The 21,338-nt window shown below is 32.6% G+C and overlaps 1 protein-coding gene across 2 annotated transcripts in view; it reads right to left on the reverse strand.

The window, feature by feature from the left end:
* Positions 1–21,338, reverse strand: part of LOC113048494 (potassium voltage-gated channel subfamily C member 2-like) — a 59,464-nt gene that overhangs the window by 11,922 nt on the left and 26,204 nt on the right. The window contains exons 2-4 of one of the 2 annotated variants that reach the window (XM_026210344.1): positions 12,731–13,646; positions 10,438–10,608; positions 3,484–4,140 (exon numbers count right to left, since the gene is read on the reverse strand). In XM_026210344.1, coding sequence (XP_026066129.1) covers positions 4,016–4,140; positions 10,438–10,608; positions 12,731–13,646 — 1,212 coding nt within the window. In that variant the 3' untranslated portion in view covers positions 3,484–4,015. Of the gene's footprint in view, positions 1–3,483; positions 4,141–10,437; positions 10,609–12,730; positions 13,647–21,338 lie in introns of those variants that run through there. The other variant, XM_026210345.1, reaches the window with a different exon arrangement.

Raw genomic sequence — 21,338 nt, forward strand, 5'->3', positions numbered from 1 at the left:
CTCCGAATTGCAAGATATAAACAGAATTGCGATATGGATAAACAGCTGTGAGAAAGAAAATCACAATTGCAAGATGTAAACGGAGAATGCAAAGTCAGAATTGCAAGATGCAAGAAATAAAGTCATAATGTCAAAAATAATGTGAGATGTAAGTTTTTGTAATTTAAGAATGTGCATGTCCAAGATCTTTAGTCTACTAGCTGTTTTTTTGGTTAATGCATGAACTTCATATTATTTGTAACGTGGTTGCAGGGCAATAATCAAAATAAGATTTGTGATTTTACCTTTTAACAAAGTATCAGCTATATATATATATATAATTATTTTTTATTTTTATTCTTTACCTGTTGTCTACATAAGAAGGAATGCAAGGAGTTAAATATAATTGCATGTTACTAATGAAGAAAAGCAGACTGGATGTGTGCAAGACAGATGACGGCATTTGTAAAATGATGCTGACATAATTATGGTTGTGATTTTGGCGCAAATTCTGTGTAATAAACGATTCTTTGCGACTGTTAAGTTCCTACTTTAAGTAAACCTCAGGAAATCTAGAAGATGGATTCAAATGTTAATGCCGTTTCAAACAGAAAGAAAAGAAAGCTGTTTGCTTGTTTTTTTACAAGGTTAATATGTTTATCCGACTGTCTCACATTGCATTGAACTGTACATATTCTTCAGACGCAGTCTTTACATTTTGACCTCGGGTCTTTGCATGCACCACAAAAGGCCGACAGATGAGAAAACACAAAACATGTTCAATCACTGAAACAGAAAAACACTCCTGATTCACAGTCTGGACATACAGATACACCGCAGGACTGACAATGAGACTCATCAAGAGACACGAAATACAAGATCTAAGTTCAAAAATATATATATATATATATACATTTACTTTTTTGTCATTTATATTTGAAACGGTGCCCTGACTTCTTAAAGCAGCAGATACAGTAATATTAACATGAAGAATACTGTCCTCTTAAGTTCTGTGGGTGGTGGGAAAACACACGCACACACGCACACACGCACACACACACACACACACACACACACACACACAAACCTGTCAAGAATGTGTCCAGCTCACGTTTAACCCAAAATAAAAAAAGCATGAAAACTACCTCTTTCTTTTCTTTTTTGAGAACAACACTTTTATTCAGCAACATCACATTCAATGAAACTGATCAGAAGTGACAACAAAGACATTATTTTTATTATAAAAGTGTGTTTTACTCGTGTGCAACATTGAATAGAATGTAAAAATGCCAAAACATCTTATTGGACTTAAAATAGGCTTCATTATATTTATGCAAAATATAATTGTATTTTGATGTTGCAGTGAAATGTGACCTGGATATGTTCTTGACAGGCTTCACGAGACGCGCGCACACACGCACACACACACACACACACACACACACACACACACACACACACACACACACAGATAAAGTGACAGCTCTAATCTCTCCATGGAGGAAGGAAAAGAAAGTTTCTAATTAGAGCGAAGGTGTCCGTGTTTTCAGAGGCTCTGTCACAGACTGAACTGAAATCACAGTGTGAATCGGTGCAGCTTTGTTTCACATCGTTATTGCACATCACATCTGAGACGGGGAGAAGCAAAGAGAACTGGGAAACATCAACACACATTCAAAGACCGCATGACATTCAAATGATGAGGTTTTGTGGCTCTGCTCGCTTACATTAAAACCTGACAAGATAATATTTGAAGAATATGTATATATAAAAAAAACACTCATTTTAGGTTTAACTTTTAAAATTCCTTCAAAGATTTTAGCTTGATATGCAACTGTAGGCAAAGCTGGGGTCAACGCATCTGTGCAAATGAAAGCACAATGGTTATTGTATAAGAGGACTGTGCTTTTAAGCCATTTCATGAGGTCTGTCAAGCATTAGTTCAGCCGGAAAAGAAAATTTGCAGAGAAATGTAGTGCATCACCAATGTGGATGCTCTAAAGTGAATGGGTGCCGTCAGAACCATGGACCACAAAACCAATCTTAAGTGTCAATTTTTCAAAATTGAGATTTGTACATCATCTGAAAGCTGAATAAATAATCATTCCATTAACGTATGATGGCTTATTAGGTTCGAGATACAACTATTTGAAAATCTGTAATCTGAGAATGCAAAAAAAAAAAAAAAAATCTAAATACTGAGAAAATCACCTTTGAAGTTGTCCAAGTAAGGCATATTATGAATCAAAATGTAAGTTTTGATATATTTACGGTAGGAATCTTACAAAATGTCTGCATGAAACATGATCTTTACTTAATATCCTAATGATTTTTGGCATAAAAGAAAAGTTTATAATTTTGACACATACAATGTTTTTTTTGTCTATTGCTTCAAAATACCCCAGAGACTCCAGGGTCACAGATTCGTTTTTGGCTTCTCAAGACATTAACTGATGGACTGGAGCGGTGTGGATTATTGTGATGTTTTTATCAGCTCTCATTCTGACGGCACCCATTCACTGGAGAGCATCACTGTGGGCAAATTCACTACTCTTTCGGGATGTTCGTGGATGAAAACATCCACTAAATTAAACTGCTGTAAAAATGTATCAGATAAATATTTTTTTCAATTTTTTTTGCATAAATCTATTAATCAACCTCAGTCCTGATCAAAACTACCAAACTTTAAAAAAAAAATCCAAGATTTTAACTTTTTAATTACCAAGTTCATAAATGATGTCACTGATTTGGGAAAGAAAAACCACACAAAATTACATATTTTCAATATAAAAAGTGATTGTGGACAGGATATTTTTTTACCTTTTCTCACAGTCTTGGGCATGTCAAAGATTAGTAACAACATTGGCTTTGATGCATTGTTAGTTTTTGTGCAGCATTAGATTTACATGTTTTCTCCCCAATTTGTTGTTGGTGGCTGTTTTTGCCCCATTGACTTCCATTGTGATAGTGGGTTAATGGTCCCACCTAGTGATCAACTGTAAAATTAACAAATTTTACCTCTTCCCAAAAGGGAAATCCACCAACCATCAAGAATGCATTATTATATGGTGTCATGGCTTTGCAAATCAAAAAATGTCATTATAATGGAAGTCAATGGGGCAAAAACAGCCACCAACAATAAATGAGGGAGAAAAAATTAAAATCTAATGCTGCACAAAAACTAACAATGCATCAAAGCCAACGTTGTTACTAATCTTTGACATGCCCACGACTGTGATAAAAGGTAAAACAAAATCCAGCCACAATTACTTTTATATTGAAAATAAGTCATTTTGTGTGTTTTTTCCCCCCAAATCAGTGACATCATTTATGAACTTGGCAATTAAAGAGTTAAACTGTTGGATTTAAAAAAAAAAACTTTGGTAGTTTTGATCAGGACTGAGGTTGATTAACAGATTTATGAAAAAAAAATTAAAAAAAAAATGAATCTGATACATTTTTACAGCAGTTTAATTGAGTGGATGTTTTCATCCCGCACAACTCGAAAAGGTAGTGAATTTAAACAATCCACAAGGGTTAACTATTCCTTAAAGTGTCCCATTTGAGTTCACCATCCCTCACACAGACACACACACAGACAACAACGAATCCACCAGAGATACTAGAACAAATTAAAGCAGAAATGACTGAAGATCACGTTTATTAAACTGATCATGTTTACTCTCTCTCTACTCTGTAGTTTAGTATCGTCGATACACTAATACTTCATTTTTAAACACTTGTGCCTCTACACATCTTAATACACTTATTGCAACGACAGAGGCCTTTGGAAAGGGGTTCGAGGGGTGTTTGATTTGCTACCTGACACAGAGGAGAAGCCACAGGTGCATGTGTGTCCTTTATACAGATGTGACATTTAAACAGACTCCTTCTAAGCAGGAAAAGTTTCTCTATCCATATTGTGAATTTTTTTTTTCTTTGTGCCAACTGGCTTCTGTCTGTATCCCACGCAGAAAAAGAACGGGAAACTCCAAATGTCGTGATTGGTCCGATCGATTAGTAAGTGAGCGTCCAATCACAGGCTTATTCTGTTCCAGACTGTCCAATCCAATTCATCAAATCCATCTGAGTCTCTGCTGGCTCCGCCTTCCCCGTCTCTGGCCGATATAAACTGTACGTCAGCCAGAGGTGATACAGTCGCTGCAAACGCAACAACATCCCGTGCATCAGAATTGCATCACAATAGCATCAACATCATTTTTTTTTTTTGCATGAATAAAAAGGGAAATTAACCAGGGCTGTTAATATTTGCATGTGAATTTAGACAATTTTTTGTACCGAATTTATATTAATAAAACAAAAACAACAACATTTAATTCTATGCATTGCATTTAATTTCTACGTAAAAGAAAATGTGCTTCATTGTCATTCACATAACATGCAAAGAAAAAAATAATGTTTTTAATGCATTTATTTATAAGTATTGTGTGTCTATATGAAATCACACAAAAGCTTCAAAATTTGCCATTTGTTCTTTACATTTTTTTTTTATTGTAGACCAAAAAAGGGTGCATCTTTTAACTGGTTAATCTAATTTAATCTGTCAAGGGTGAAATATTACCCTAAAAAAAAAAAAAAGAAATATTTGGCAAGGATAAAATGGGGACATTGTGACACTGTATTTACACAATTTGCGGTACTGAATAGTTACAAAAACAAATATAATAAAATCAGCTTTTTTGTATTGGAGTTAATTTGTATGTTTAATCAAATGTGATAAATAATTTATCAGTACTTTGTCTAATCATAGAAAAGCTTCAATATTTGCCATTTGTTCTTTAAAAAAAGAAACATTACTAGACACATTTTATAGAAAAAATATATTGCATCTTTCACCCTAAAATAAATATAATAAATTATATGTTGCATGAATAAAAAGAGAAATTGCGTTGAGATTTTAGTTTTTTTTTTTATTATTACAATACAGTTATTTTTTAATTTAAAAAAAATTTCTAACTTATCATCAACAAGATGCAATGCAATAAAAGATGTTTAATTTTTTTTTTCATGGAAAATCTGATTTTTATGCATACATTTTCAGTATTCTAAATAATCAAACTAAATCTTCCATGTTTGCCATTTCTTCTTTATATATGCATGCACAGTTACTCATTAATATATATATATTCTATCCAGATTTTATGCATTACAGTAAACTTCTACATTAAAGTAAATGTGATTCTAAACATATTGTGGCAATACAAATTTCTTATTTTAGGCAGAATATAATTTCCTACTTTTTCTTTTGATTTTCGGATTAAATTTGACATGGATATTTCTTTGTGAGACTCGCCCTAACAACATATTTCTCTTATATTACACACACAAGCAGTGATTGAGGTAACACACTGGGTAACACACAGGGTGTGGACACAAAGTGCTAAATGAAGTTTACGCCGAGGAGGCATGACACAAAATCTCCCTGCACCAGTTGCTTAGCAACCGTCTCTTCCAGACTCACTCACATGATGCTCAGGACAAATCTGTGAATTACGTCTCCGAAATAGCATGAGCTACAAACACACACTGCACAGATGAATCACACACAGGTCAGAGGAGGCAGATGAATGACTGGTGATGTAGATTAATAATGAATGATGGGATACTTTCAGACCATGTGTTCAATTAGTTATGACTAGGAATGTTTTTGCAAGCATGAAAATAAATATATGACTCATTAATAGATTTATAATTTTTATCAACAGAGTGAGATCAAATCAACATGAGATCAAAACTACTAAATACACATTCCTGTGCAAAATCCATAATGGCACGTTTAAGAAACATTTATTTAATTATTTGAAATTATTCAACTTTTTTTATTATTCCAAATAATTCCAATTTTATGAAGTCAAATTTTATTTTCTTAATTTATTATTTAGATATTCTACATATGAATTTCTACGTTAAAGGAAATGTTACTATTGTCATTAACAATCTAGTTTAGAAAAATAAAAATAGGTAAAATTTTTAGCAAAGTATAATTATTTTTTAACACTGAACATTGTAATAAAGCTAAACAACAACTGAAATCAAAATAAATAGAAGTTATAGACATTAAAAGTATATAAAATAAAAGAATATTTACTGAAAATAAATACTGAAACTTTAATTCAAATTAAAATATTAAATAAAAACAAATGTAAAAACTATAACAGCATCTCAAACTAAAATTAAACAAATAATAAAAACTATAAAAAAATATATAATAAACTAATAAAAATGACAAAAACACAATTACCGAAGCTAACTCAAATTAAAATAGAAAATAGAAATAATAAAACTGTAAACAAATAAATCTTAATAAAATAAAAATAAAAACTACTGTATATAGACTTAAAACAAAATAAGAATTATTATTAACTGATTATTATTAGTTTATAATTAAACAAAGTAAAACTAAAGCTAACTTAAACATTAATACAATTATAACAGTTATAATACTATTATCTCAATGGTATTAAAAAAACCTTTTATTAAAACAAGCCCTTATTTTGCACAGCTAGACCAGGAAGGAGTTTTTGGGATGTAAAGATGCAGCGGTGTTTCATGTTGATTTGAACGGATTTCTATAAATAGTCCTTTAGAATCACAGCATCAGAGAGCCATCAGATCAAGTTCAGCCAATCAGAGTCCTTCTCCCCAGTGACATCACACAGCACGAGAGTCTCAACTGTGTGTGAACCAGTGCCATGCGTCTAACACAAACCTGCAGACACTTTACAGACACGTTCAATCTCCTGATCGGCTTAATACAAAATAAATGTTTGATAAAAGAACATCACTTTAATTGGGCGAATCTCGCAAAAACCAGGTTCAAGACATTTTTTAGCTCACAAAAAATCAAAACAGAAAACAATAAAATATTTTTTAGGACTTTTTTTGTTGTTGCTTGAAAACACTATTTTCATGACAATTAATTAAACAATTATATATATATAGTTAGATATATAAATATTTAACTTAAGAATATTTTTTTTTTTTTTAATAAATAAATTTAATATAATATATACACATATTATATTTATATATAGGTATATATATATTTATATATGTGTATATATTATATTAAATAAATAAATAAATACACTGTGAAATAGTCAATAATAGTCAATATGTGAAAAAAAAAATCATTATTGTAGTATATTTAAAATGTAAATTCTGAAATGATGCATCATGATAATTTATGTAAAAAAAAATCTAATTTTCATTACTGTAATATAATATATTTAAAATTTAAAATTCAACTTCTGAAATAATTATGCATCATGGTAGTATTTTAACTGATTTAGGTTCAATTAATAAAAAAAACTATACTACTTGAATATAAATCTAGGGAGAAGCATTACTAAGAATAATGGGAAAACAAATCTTAAAAGAATAATAAATGTTTAATTGAAATGCCAAAGATGGCTTCATTTTCATTTTTTTTTTTTTTGTATTATGGTTTTGTGAGATTCGCCCCAGTGTTTCTCCTTATGAACTTACTAATACCACTCTACATACAGTTATTTATGGAACATCATTAATGCTACATTATACAGAGCTCCGCCCACAGAAGGCGGAGTCTTCGGCTGTGAGAGTGTGGGGGCGTGTCCTCAGAAGATGGACGGCACTGGGGAGCGGGAGGGCGAGCTGTAGGGCGAGGTCACTGGAGAGAGACGCAGAGAGCCGGCTATGTTGTCAAAGCCTTCAGACGCGAGACAGAACGCAGCATGAAGAGCACAAACACACGAGACAAACATGAGACGAGTGAGAGACATGACAGACGTGAACACAAACAGCCTTCAAAATGATGATGATTGAAAAGATATGAATCAAATTCAACACAAATATTTCAACAAAAGCCAGTCTGGATGGAAATGCCAACTAGAACTGTGCAAAACTCTAATTTCTGGACAGAGTTTGACCAATGACGAGCAAACAGTGTACAGTATCTGTCCTGACTGTATATTAATGCATCAATGCAAGTAAATGATATTGATCAGTATGTACAGTATCATGCATATCAGAATGTAAAACTGTATGTGGTAACGGACCATTATGATGGAAGATGGCTTAAAATAAAACATTGTAATATAAACCTATATATTATACATTATTAATAATTGTTAAAAAATATTAAGAATTATATTATGAATTCTAATAATATCATTATATTAAAGATTTTTATTTAAAAATATTTTAAAAGGATAAAATATATTTTTGGTGAATTTAATAATGTAATAATATATATAAATATATTATAAATTCGAATAATATAATTATATTAAAAAATGTAAACATTTTTATAAAAAGAAAATATTTTGTGGGTGTAATTATATTATATATATATATATATATATATATATATATATATATATATATATATATATATATATATATATATATATATATATATATATATATAAAACTTATAAATAGCATATATTTATTTATATACATATTTCTTAATTGATATTTAGATGTGTATAGATAAACATATGGTAATATAATATATTATATTATATAATATATAATCTAAATATATATTATAATTTTTTATAAATATATTATAATTATAATAAAGATGTTTATTTAGAAAAAGCTGTGAATGTGTGTGCATTTAAAATATATTGAATTATTAAATATATTTATATATCTATATATCTATATATATATATATATATATATATATATATATATATATATATATATATATATATATATATATATATATATATATAAATATACATTTTCAAAAATATATGAAAATATAATTTTAAAATAAAAAATACAGTCTTTTTTTACAATAAAATAAAATGGCCCCTAATATATCAAAGCTGTTGCCCTGATGCTTGAGAAAAAAAAAATCATAAAAAATATAAAAATAAACAATTCAAATGTGTTTACAAATACATACACACACACACACACACACACACACACACACACATATATATATATATATATATATATGATATATATATATATATATGAGCCCTGTAATATATTACCATAGCTTGACATATAGAGGCATAGAGCAGTCATAAATATGTTTAACAGGATGTCTGTAACCTTCTCATGGCCTTTCGCTCTGGTTGAGCTGTGACTGAGTGTGACCTTACAAACGGCCCCCGTCTGGACACTGTGCACGTTTAACATCCCAGTAGGGTTATTAGCCCAGTGCTTGTGTCTGTCAAACAGTACGGCCCTGTGGCCCCGGGCCCCGACTCAACATCTGCCTGGTTTGGGCTCACACTGGTTAATAGTTCAGTCACAGCAGTGAAAGCAATGCTGCATGCAAATCATAAAATGTAGCAAACAAACTAAAGATGCATGGTCAGAAGAGCAAAATAAAGAGTGAGGAAAACAGATATCCAATACAATACATTATGTACAATTCTATTGTGAAGTAATTAAGCATGCATGTTAATTTATGGGGAGAAAACAAATACAATTTGTGTTGCTGTAATACAACTTATTTAAAATTTTAATTAAGTAATCATACATCATGGTAGCAATTAATGTAAAAAAATATATAATTTTATTACTGTAATACAATATATGTAAAAATAATTATTATAATTATACATCCTGTAGTAATTTATGTAAAAAGAAAACTAATTCTCATCAATGCAACAAGTAAATTTTTTAATTTTAGAAAAAATTATTATGGTAGAAATTCATCACGTTTTCATTACTGTAATACACATTTAAATTGTGAAATAATTATACATATTAATTGTTAAATAATTATGCATCATGGTAGCAATTTATGAAAAAATCCACATTTTCAGTCCTATAATAAAATATATATTTAACATTTAAATTGAAATTACGCATCGCAGTAGAAATATAATTAAAAAAATCTACATTTAATTACTCTAATACAATATACATTTCAAATTTAAATTGTGAAAATGATGCATTATGGTAGTAATTTATGTAAAAAATAAAATTATAATTACTGCAAATCAATATATATTTACAATTTAAATGGAAAGCAATTATGCATTAGGGTAGTAATTTATGTAAAAAAAAAAAAAGTCTTATTATAAATTTAACATTTAAATTCTGAAACAATTAAGTATCAGTAGTAATTTATTTATTTAAAAAAAACTACATTTCATGATTGTAATACAATATATAATTAAAATATTAATTATAAACCAATTAAAAGTCATGGTAGGAATTTATGTAAAAACAAAATGTAAAAATCTAATTTTCATTAATGTCTTGTAAACACAGTAACGACTAATGAACAGACGAGCACAGGCGCAGACGACGTAGAAACCAACATAAAGAGTCTGAACAGTTAAAGTCCTTCATTTCCATCCATGAGTGAATGATGATGTCAGTGGAGGAATGGATTGGCAGATATTCAGTGACGAGGGTTTTGATTGGACGTGCATGCTGATGTGTAGAGCGGAGGGCTGTGATTGGTCGATCAGGTACCTGTTTTGCGAATGGCTGCGTCCGCTGTGCAGGTGTAGTCGCTGGCGGCCAACAGGAAGCAGGTCGCTTCGGTGAGACGGTCCTGATCACGGACGCTGGAGTGCCGCATGGGCATCCGCTCCTCCGGAGACATGGTGATGTCACTTCCTGCGCTGCAGTCAGCAGACAGCACTGGAGGGAAACGGTGAGAAACAACAGTTGCTAATTTGGGATGCAAACCGGCTAGAGACAAAGGTGAGAGGTCAAACACAGGAGCGAGCGAGACAAAACTAATGATCCCCACGAGGAAAACCACTTAAAAAGATCCTGAATAATGTATTCATGAGAATATAAGTTCTGTGGAGACAGTATTATTATTATTATGTATTATTATTATTCATTTATTTTAAACTATCATGGCAACTAACTGAAATAAAATAAGTTTAGGTTGAAATACAAAAAAAAATATTATTATTAATATTATTACGGTTTAATTAATCATATATATATATATATATATATATATATATATATATATATATATATATATATATATATATATACAGTACAGACCAAAAATTACTATTTTGAATGTTTTTGAAAGAAGTTTCTTTTGCTCATCAAGCCTGCATTTATTTGATCAAAAATACAGAAAAAACATTAATATTGTGATATATTATTACAATTTAAAATAATAATTTTCTATTTGAATAAACTTTTTTTTAATATATATATTCCTGCAATGCAAAGCTGAATTTTCAGCATCATTACTCCAGCTTCAGTGTCACATGTAACATCAGTCGATCACATGATCATTTAGAAATCATCCTAATATTCTGATTTATTATGAGTATTGGAAACAGTTCTGCTGTCTGATATATTTGAACAATAAAAGTTTAAAAAGAACTGCATTTATTCAAAAAAAAAAAAAAGAAAATTCTAATAATATATTTCTTTACTATCACTTTTCATCAATTTAACACATCCTTGCTGAATAAAACTATTGATTTTATTTTAAAAAAAGAAAGAAAAAATTACTGACCCCAAATTACTGAGCAGTTGTGTATATTGTTATTACAAAATATTTATATTTTAAAAACATCGCTTATTTTTATTTATTTATTTTATTCATCAAAGTATCCTAAAAAAGTATCACATGTTCTGAAAAAATATTAAGCAGCTGAACTGTTTCCAGCTTTGATAATGAATCATCATATTAAAATGATTTCTAAAGGATCGTGTGATAATGATCCTAAAAATTCAGCTTTGCATCACAGAAATAAATGATCATTTAAATTATAATACATTTAAAAACAATTATTTTAAATTGTAATAATACATCACAATATTACATTTTTGTTTTGTATTTTTGATCAAATAAATTCAGGCTTGATGAGCAGAAGAAACTTCTTTCAAAAACATTAAAAATAGTAATGTTTCCAAACTTTTGGTCTGTACTGTATATATATACACACACACACACACACACAAACCAGATTCCAAAAAAGTTGGGACACTGTACAAATTGTGAGTAAAAAAGGAAAGGAATAGTTTCTCATAAATTTATATTGTATTCACAATAGAATATAGATAACATAACTTATATATAGATAACTTTTTGAAATGTCATGCCAAATATTGGTCCTTAGACGGCACTGCATCACATACAGGAATGATACTGTCATGGAAATCACTGCATGGGCTCAGGAATACTTCCAGAAAACATTGTCAGTGAACACAATCCACCGTGCCATTCACCGTTATATCCAGGTTCTAGAACAACATATGCTCCCATCCAGACGTCGTCTCTGTCATTTTCCAACATGACAATATCAGACCACATACTGCATCAATTACAACATCATGACTGCGTAGAAGAAGGATCCGGATACTGAAATGACCCGGATCTTTCACCCATAGAAAACATTTGGTGCATCATAAAGAGCAAGGTACGACCTAAAGCCTGTATTAGACAAGAACGGGACATCATTCCTATTCCTAAACTTGAGCACTTGTCTCTTCAGTCCCCAGACGTTTGCAGACTGTTATAAAAAGAAGACGGGATGCACACAGTGGTAAACATGTCCCAACTTTTTCAATGTGTTGATGCCATGACATTTTAAATCAACCTATTTTCCCTATCTTCTCAGTTTAAACATTTGATGTGTCGTCTATGTTGCATCATTGCATTCTGTGTTTTCTTTCACAATTTGTACAGTGTCGCAACTTTTTTTGGGAATCAGGTTTGCATGACAGCTACAGGGGTTTCGTGGAACGCTGTTATAACAATTCACGGCTTCTTAACAGCTCTGACCTGAGCGATGGCGCTCCAGTCCTCGGCTCGGTCCCTGCGTGCTGTTGCAGGCCGTGCTCAGGTCCGTCTTGCAGTAGGACGGCGAGCTGGTCTGCACCGCCTGAGGGATGTGCTTCTTCCTCTTCTTAGGGAGCTTCTGTTTGGCCATGGCGAGCGAGTAATACATGCCGAAGTTATTGACGATGACGGGGACAGGCATGGCTATGGTCAGCACGCCGGCGAGCGCACAAAGGGCGCCTACAAGCATGCCAGACCACGTCTGAGGGTACATGTCTCCGTAGCCTAAAGTGGTCATAGTGACAACGGCCCACCAGAAACCAATGGGGATGTTCTTGAACATAGTGTGGTGGCTGGCCGTGGGGTCGGTGGGACTGGCTCCAATCCGCTCGGCGTAGTAGATCATGGTGGCGAAGATGAGGACGCCCAATGCGAGGAAGATAATGAGGAGCAGGAACTCGTTAGTGCTCGCCCGGAGGGTGTGTCCCAATACACGCAGACCCACGAAGTGCCGCGTCAGCTTGAAGATCCTCAAGATGCGCACGAAGCGGACCACGCGCAAGAAACCCAACACGTCTTTGGCGGCTTTAGAGGAAAGTCCGCTCAAGCCCACCTCCAGGTAAAAGGGCAGAATGGCCACGAAGTCTATGATGTTCAGGATGCTCTTGACGAACTCCAGCTTGTCCGGGCTGAAGGTGACGCGCACCAGGAACTCGAAGGTGAACCACAGCACGCAGACGCCCTCCACGTAGGTGAGCGCCGGGTCCGTCTCGATCTCGTACTGCTGGCTGGAGTCCGTGAAGGAGTCGTTGTGAGACGCCTCTGTCTTGTTGATGATGGTGTTGAAGGCCTCGTGCGTCTCCAGACAGAAGGTCGTGATGGAGACCAGGATGAAGAACAAGGAGGCGAACGCAATGAACTGAGAAGAGAAACAGAGAGAGAGAGAGAGAGACGAAGTTAGTGAGGAGGCGGTCAGGAAGAAGTTTTATTCGATGTGCATTTGTCCTTGTTTTTAACTTGGTGAGTCCTAAAAGTGTTTCGTGGACACAGTGAAAGGTGCCACATTTATCTGTGCAAGCTTTGCTAAGCATTGACGTGCTTCAAAGTACTGTAGCTAGTCGGGACTGACAGCATGTTTTATAAATATAAATTAAATATAAAATGATTTACAAAGTGTTCCTGTGACTAGGAGGTACAGCATTGCGTTAGTAGCACAAGGTTGTGGGTTCGAATCCCAGGGAACACATGTTAGGTAAAAAATGTTAGCCTGAATACACCGTAAGTTGCTTTGGATAAAAGTGTCTGCTAAATGCATAAATGTATTTATATAAAATATAGCTTTTAAATATTTTATTATTATAAATGTATATGTGCAGTTAAAGATTTTTTTTTTTTTCATCTAATCAATTGTATTATACATTTAATATTTTAATTATTTAAAATCTGAACAATTACACATAGAAAAATATAAAATATACCCCAAAAATATATTTAAAAAATACAATCAGAAACTTAAATATATTTTTTTTTACATTTTTAGATATGCATGATGTTCGGTTTATTTTAATACAAACAATTCTATGTAATAATTGAATTATTTGAAATCAGACAATACATACAAAATATACAATATTTTTAAATATATTGTGTATTATAAAATATAACCAAAAATATAGCCAAACATATATTTTATATATTTTTATTGTAAAATATAGAACAAAAATAAAACTATTAAATTTACAGAATTATTATTTAACAATAATTTAATATTTTTAATGTATAAAATACCTTTAAATATTTGTAATTATAGTGTGCATTATATTATAGGTTTGTTTACTTTTATATAAACACCTATGATGTTATACGTTAATTATTCAAAAGCAGACAAATTATACACATCAATATTAGTTTGATTTCTAATTATCGAAATGTTACATATATAAAATAATTAATATATATGAGTGTGTGCAATCAAAACAAATAATGTAAAAATATATATATATATGCATGAAACCCATGATGTGCAACTGCTAAAAGCTAAAGGCAATAGCCGGCGCTGGTGAATATGAAAAGACATGTCCCCTAGATAGCGTCTCAAAGGAGCCTGTCTCTCGTCTTTGTTTTAGCATCCTAATGAGGCTTTAACTCGTCAGGAGGGCTGTAATCACCACAAAGCCGGCACAAACGATCAGGACAATGAAAACAAGCTCTGAACGCACAGTGACAGGCGCGTGCAGGACGCGTGGAAGCAGTATCTAATGATCTTGTCATACCCCGCAGGCAGGAGTCTCCCATGAACACTGCTGCGCTGCTTTGGTTAATGTGGGGTTTGGATGTGAGATCAGATCCGCTCAAATCTCACTTAGTGTCCTGTGACTTCATTAACCACGCAAGCAGCCTGAAGCCCAGCGAATGCATTTCATTTGTACACTAACAGTACTACACTTGCTTTGCTTTCAAACCCAGTGAGCTGCTCATCTACACGCTTATGCACACGACAAATAAATGTAGGTTTTTGTGATAACATTTTAAATAACATTAATTAGGAGCTATAAAAGTCACAAATAGCCTTATTACTAGACTTCCAAAACTTTCATTGGACCACAATAAATTAAGTAATGAATAAATAATAAATTTTAAGTAATGCATGCATGTAATTATAAGATATGCATATATTTAATTGAGCATTTTAGTCTAATTATGTAAAAAAAAATAATAATAATATTAATAATAATCATATATGTGTGTGTGTGTGTGTTTTTTTTCTTTTTGCACCATGCATATATTTTATTATAAACATTAAAAAAATTATTGGTAACACTTTGTCAGAAATTTTTATTATTTAATTATCTAGTAACATAAAATATGTATTAAAAATGATAATAGTTATATAGGTCTATGCATGACGTTATAGTTGTTGTAATAAGTGCTGTTAAGTTATTAAAAATATTAACTAATCAATCACACATTTTTCTGAAATTAATCGTGATTAGCACTTAACATTAAAGTTTTTTAATCTACTTTTATATTGCAATAACTTCACATTCAATCTCAAAATTAATGTAGAAACAACATAAATCCATTTGTTCAATGGGTTCTCTATACATTTTTTCCCCCTCCAATATTTAACCAATGATTACAGACATTCAGCATTACAGTATGACTTGAAAAAAAATAACAACTTTAATTTAATAGAAATTGAAAAAAAATCAGATAAGTCCATTATAATAAATATTTAACTAGCTTGATTTTTGACTGAAACATGACCCGGAAATGTCTTGACAGGCCTGTGCTAAAACAAGCTTTATTTGATCAAATCAATATATGTGTCCTTTCACTGGCAAGACGATCCCAGAATGCACTGCAACGAGCTCTGTAAACATCTCCATTGAAGATGCCAGATATAAATCCAATTAAAAATACTTTGTTTAGTAGTTTAGCTGCTACACTATGAGCAGCATTTTATTAAATCAGTCACTTCTGAGGTTTAGTTTGCAAAATACACTGTGGATTACAACAAACTGGAAAATATACTAGTGATTTTGGATTCATTTCATGAAAGAAAAATCAGTTTGAAGGAGTTGAGCTCTTTAGAAGAGGCTGTAATCAGTGTTGCTTTCTGTGGCTTTTGAGGCTTTATACTCCTCCTGATGAAGTCTGTGGCAAACAGATCAAACGCGCACTCTTCATGCACTCCCTGTCTGTCTGTGTGTCTGTATTGTGCCATAGATAGCACTATCTTTCTGACAGCTTCTGATGCTAATAAAAGAAAGCTGTGTTTTATCCAAAAGTTGTGTGTTTGTTGGTGTTTGCAAGTGTGTGACTAACTGACGGTCAGCTTTGCTGATGAGTCTCTCTGGACTGCCGGATCAAACATACGGCAGACACGGCACTGTCTCCATGGCAACAAGACCCACACACACACACACACACACACACACACACTACCTAATCGTTGAGAAGAATAATCAACGGCCAAAATGAACACTCGGCCAAAAAACAAAGCACAGCTACTGCTCAGCAGGAACTGCAGCACAGTAGATGTTTTGCATCACAACATAACAACAGTTGCTTGTTATATTTTTTCTCCACACATACTTCATTTTTAAGCCATATGTTTCATATGAGTGGTGCCTACATAATAAATTAATTACATTTATGTTGCTTAATCTAACCACTTCAGTGTTTTTTTTAACATCTAACTACTGGGGTGCCTCAGGGCTCAGTCCTTGGACCACTTCTCTTCTCTGTTTATATGGCATCACTAGGTTCTGTCTTTCAGAAACATGGCTTTTCTTATCACTGCTATGCTAATGACACTCAACTCTACCTCTCATTCCATCCTGATGATCCGACGGTAGCTGCTCGCATCTCAGCTTGTCAAACAGACATTTATTGTTGGATGACGCACCATCACTTTCAACTCAACTTGGCTAAGACAGAACTGCTTGTGGTTTCAACAAACCAATCACTTTATTCAAATTTTTCCATCCAGTTAGGCTCATCAACCACAACTCCTTCAGAAACAACTAGAAACCTTGAAGTTGTGAGTGATGATGAGCTGAATTTCTCAGACCACGTTGCTAAAACCGTTCGGTCCTGCAAATTTCCTTTATCGAACATTAGGAAGATCGGACCCTTTCATTCAGAACATGTTTCACAACTCCTTGTTCAAGCTCTTGTTCTGTCCAGACTGGACTATTGCAATGCTATCTGGCAGGTTTTCAAGCCACTTCTATCAAACCTCTACAATTAATCCAAAATGCCATTGCAAGTTTAATCTTTAATAAGCCAAAAATAATGCAAGTCACACCTCTGTTTATCAGTTTGCACTGGCTACCTATGGCTGCCCACATAAATCTCAAGGCATTAATGTTTACCTACAAAACCACCACTGGCTCTGCACACATTTAACCACATTTATTACTTCACAGTTATGTGCTCTTTAGAAGCTTGTGTTCTGCAAATGAACGTCGCTTGATTGTTCCATGACAAAGAGGCACAAAATCACTTTCACTGACTTTTTTCATCAACTGTTGGATTCAATCCGAGCAGCAGAGTCCTTAGCCATCTTTAAGAAATGGCTTAAAAACACATCTTTTCCATCTTTACTTGACCTTCTAACTCTAGCTCTTTCTATTCTATTTTAATTCTATTTTATCTATTTATCTTCTTAAAAAAAAAAAAAAAAACACTAGCATTCTATGTTTTCTATTCTTTCTACTTGTTTTTCTTTGTGTATGTCCTAGCCCGAGAATTGTTATTGTTGCTCTTTTTTTAGTTTTGTTTGCTTCTATTGTCCTCATTTGTAAGTCGCTTTGGATAAAAGCATCTGCTAAATGACTAAATGTAAATTAATGTAAATGTAATCCATGCATTCAGAAAATCTGCATACTGAAATCTACATAATGAGGTCATCTGACAACATAAATGTAGTAGATGTATGAACTCTGTACTAGACTCTGAACATAAGCAGCTATGAATACAGATGAAGTGTCATGTAGTGAGTTCAGATCAGAATCAAGTGTTGACATGGCTTTTATCAGCGCTGTGATTCACCATCAATCAGCTATTGTCACAAACAGTCACACACACACTTGCTGTCAGCTAGTTCGTTATTATCAGTGTAGTTCATGCTCTCATGAGGGTTTGTGTGACAGCCCTGTGGCGAGAAAACCATGAATGTCACATGAAGGGTGGAGGCAAATGAGAGGTGCTGATGGCTTGGCTTCTCTAGATGTGTGTGTGTGTGTGTGTCACATCTACAGGTGTCCTCATCCCTCTACAGCAGCAGAGCAGGATCATTTCACACCATCCACACTCGCTCCCGGCATGCAAGTTCGTATTTAGGTCACTCTCTCACACACACACACACACACACACACACACAAAACCTGTGTGTGTGGATCGGCTCCAAAAAAGAGTGAGCTGCACCAGTGATGGCCTTCTAAGGCAGAATCCTAACAGTAATAAAAGCTCATAAGAGACGGATTTAGAACGCAACTCTACAAAACAATATACTATACCTCTCTCATTCGGCACATATCCAAACGTTTACATTTTAAATGCTTGATATTAATTGCATTACATTAGTTACTTATATGGAATATGTCGCAGATATTTTCAGATGACAAAAAAAAAAAAAAACACGACTTAAATATAAAAATCCACTAGTTTATGTAATATACTAAATTAAAAACCTCATTCCAGCATTTTTCACAAAATTTATTCCAATGCATTATGGGATTGCAGGTCACGTGCCCAAAACAGCATGTTGCTTAGCCATCAAAGCTGTTGCTTTAAAAAGAATAAAAATATCTAGTGCACAAAAAAAAATTGGAGAAAACGGTGCTTTTATTATTACTTTGGACTCAATTAATTACTGTATATTTAAAGTAAGGAAAAAACACACAGCACACAAAAATATTGCAGAAAATAATAATCTGAATGCCTCAGAATGCTGTTTTTGTAGGCAGCTCAGTATGTTTCTGAACAGAGCCTGTGTGTGTGATAATATCCAAGCATGCAATCTGGTTTTGTGCATTATAAATGGTGTACTCCTCTTCTCTGCTGTTTAATTCATTTCATGCTCTCTCAGTAAAGCGCACTGGGCTTCTGACAGTCGGAAAGGAGGAATCTGAACTCTATTACAGTCACATCACAACGTCACATCAAGTTTTCAGGGCTCTCTTTGAAACCAGAGCATCTTTTAAATGCAATTCAGTATTTTCGTGTGTTTGATTGAGCCGATGGGCAGAAAGGAGAGAGAATCTCAACAAAAAATAATAATAATGATAATAATTAAAACCTTCAAACTTAAGGCTAGAATTACTCAATTACAAAACTAAGTTTTTAAGCTACTTTAATCTGAAAATATATATTTAAAAAAATTCAAACTTGGAGCTTTTTTAACTACTTCAATCTTAAAAGAAAAAAATTGTACAACCTACAAACTTCAAGTTTAAAAAAAAATTTTAATCTTAAAATACTTAAAAATATTTAAACTTGAAGATTTTCAAACTACGTCAATCTAAAAGAAAATACTTAAAACCTTCAAACTTAAGGCTCCTAGAACAATATTTTAACAATGTACAACCCCAAAACTTTAAGATTTTAAGCTACTTTAATCTTAAAAAAAAAAACTAACCTTTCAAACTTCAAGGTTAAAAAATGTATAAATAAAAAATTTAATTTTAAGCTTTTTAAACTACTTAAAACTGAATACATAAAACCTTCAAACGTTTTTTAAACTATTTTAAACTTAACATGTAAAATATTTAAACTAAGCTTTTTAAACTACTTTAAACTAAAAATAATTAATCTTTTGAACTTCAAGCTTTTTAAACTAATCTAAAAATACTTAAAATTTTCAAAATTCAAGGTTTTAAAAAAACTTTACAATTTTAAGCTTTTTAAAAAACGTAAAACTTAATACATAAAACCTTTTTTAACTACTTCAAACTTAACATGTAAAACCTTGCAACTTTTTAAACTACTTTAATCTAAAAACCTTTAAACTTCAAGCTTTCTAAACTATTTCAATATTTAAAATACTTAAAACCCAACATAAATCTTTTTAAATTACTTTAACCAAGCCAACGTCAATGTTTGTTTATAATAAATCACAATCATGATAAACTACTTTTCATCTTCACAAGTTGCGACATCCAGTCAACAAGTGAGTTTCATGATAATTCAGTTAATGAAGCAATCAAAACCATCAATTAAATTTACCAACTTGATTGATTCATTAAAAGAATTGACTCCCTAAGAGTCTGCAGCTCATGAATCAGATTATACTGTTTATAAAGCAACCCAAGTGAATGTCACGTTGTCTATTATTTCACGCTTTCCATGAAATCATTGCTTCTGACAGCGAATACAAACAGCCAGTGATCCAGAGAATCTCCTGTGTGTGTGACAGAGTCTATCGTCTCAGAGTCTGCTATGATCTGTGTGTCCCGCCGTGGCATCAGCCATCTGTTTATCACTCGTAAGAGCGTGTTGCTGACATCACATCAGATGGTGGTTCCTACAGTACGCTCAGATCACACACACACACACAGTCCCGCTGCGATGTCCTGATCATGTGTGTGTCTCACTGCAGGATTCCTGCTCTAATACTCTAATATGACAGAAACACAAACCCCATTAGAAGTAGCAATACACTACAGATGGCTTCATGGACTAAGAAACCAAAGCTTAAACAAAGGCTATTTTTGATTCATGGGGTCAACAAACTTCTTTTGACTACATAATAATAATAATAATAATAACAATAATAATAAAATATAGGGATGCACGATATTGGATTTTGGCCGATATTCGATATGCCGATATTTTCCAAATAATTTTGGCCGATACCGATATTGATATATATACAAATATATACTGATATATTTAAACTTTCATTTTACTGAAGAGAAATCCATGTATCTCTTCTGTACTGATTCTACCATAAATGTATTATTTTACAAACGTAGACAGACATTCACATCTGAAAAACAGGTCAATTATTTCACTTGGAGAATATCGGTTTGGCTCATTGGCAGAAATATTCATATCGGCCGATACCGATAATGGTCATTTTAAGCTTTTATTGGCCGATACC

Source organism: Carassius auratus, chromosome 29, assembly GCF_003368295.1.
Source record: "Carassius auratus strain Wakin chromosome 29, ASM336829v1, whole genome shotgun sequence".
In the NCBI taxonomy this organism is placed as follows: Eukaryota; Metazoa; Chordata; class Actinopteri; order Cypriniformes; family Cyprinidae; genus Carassius; species Carassius auratus.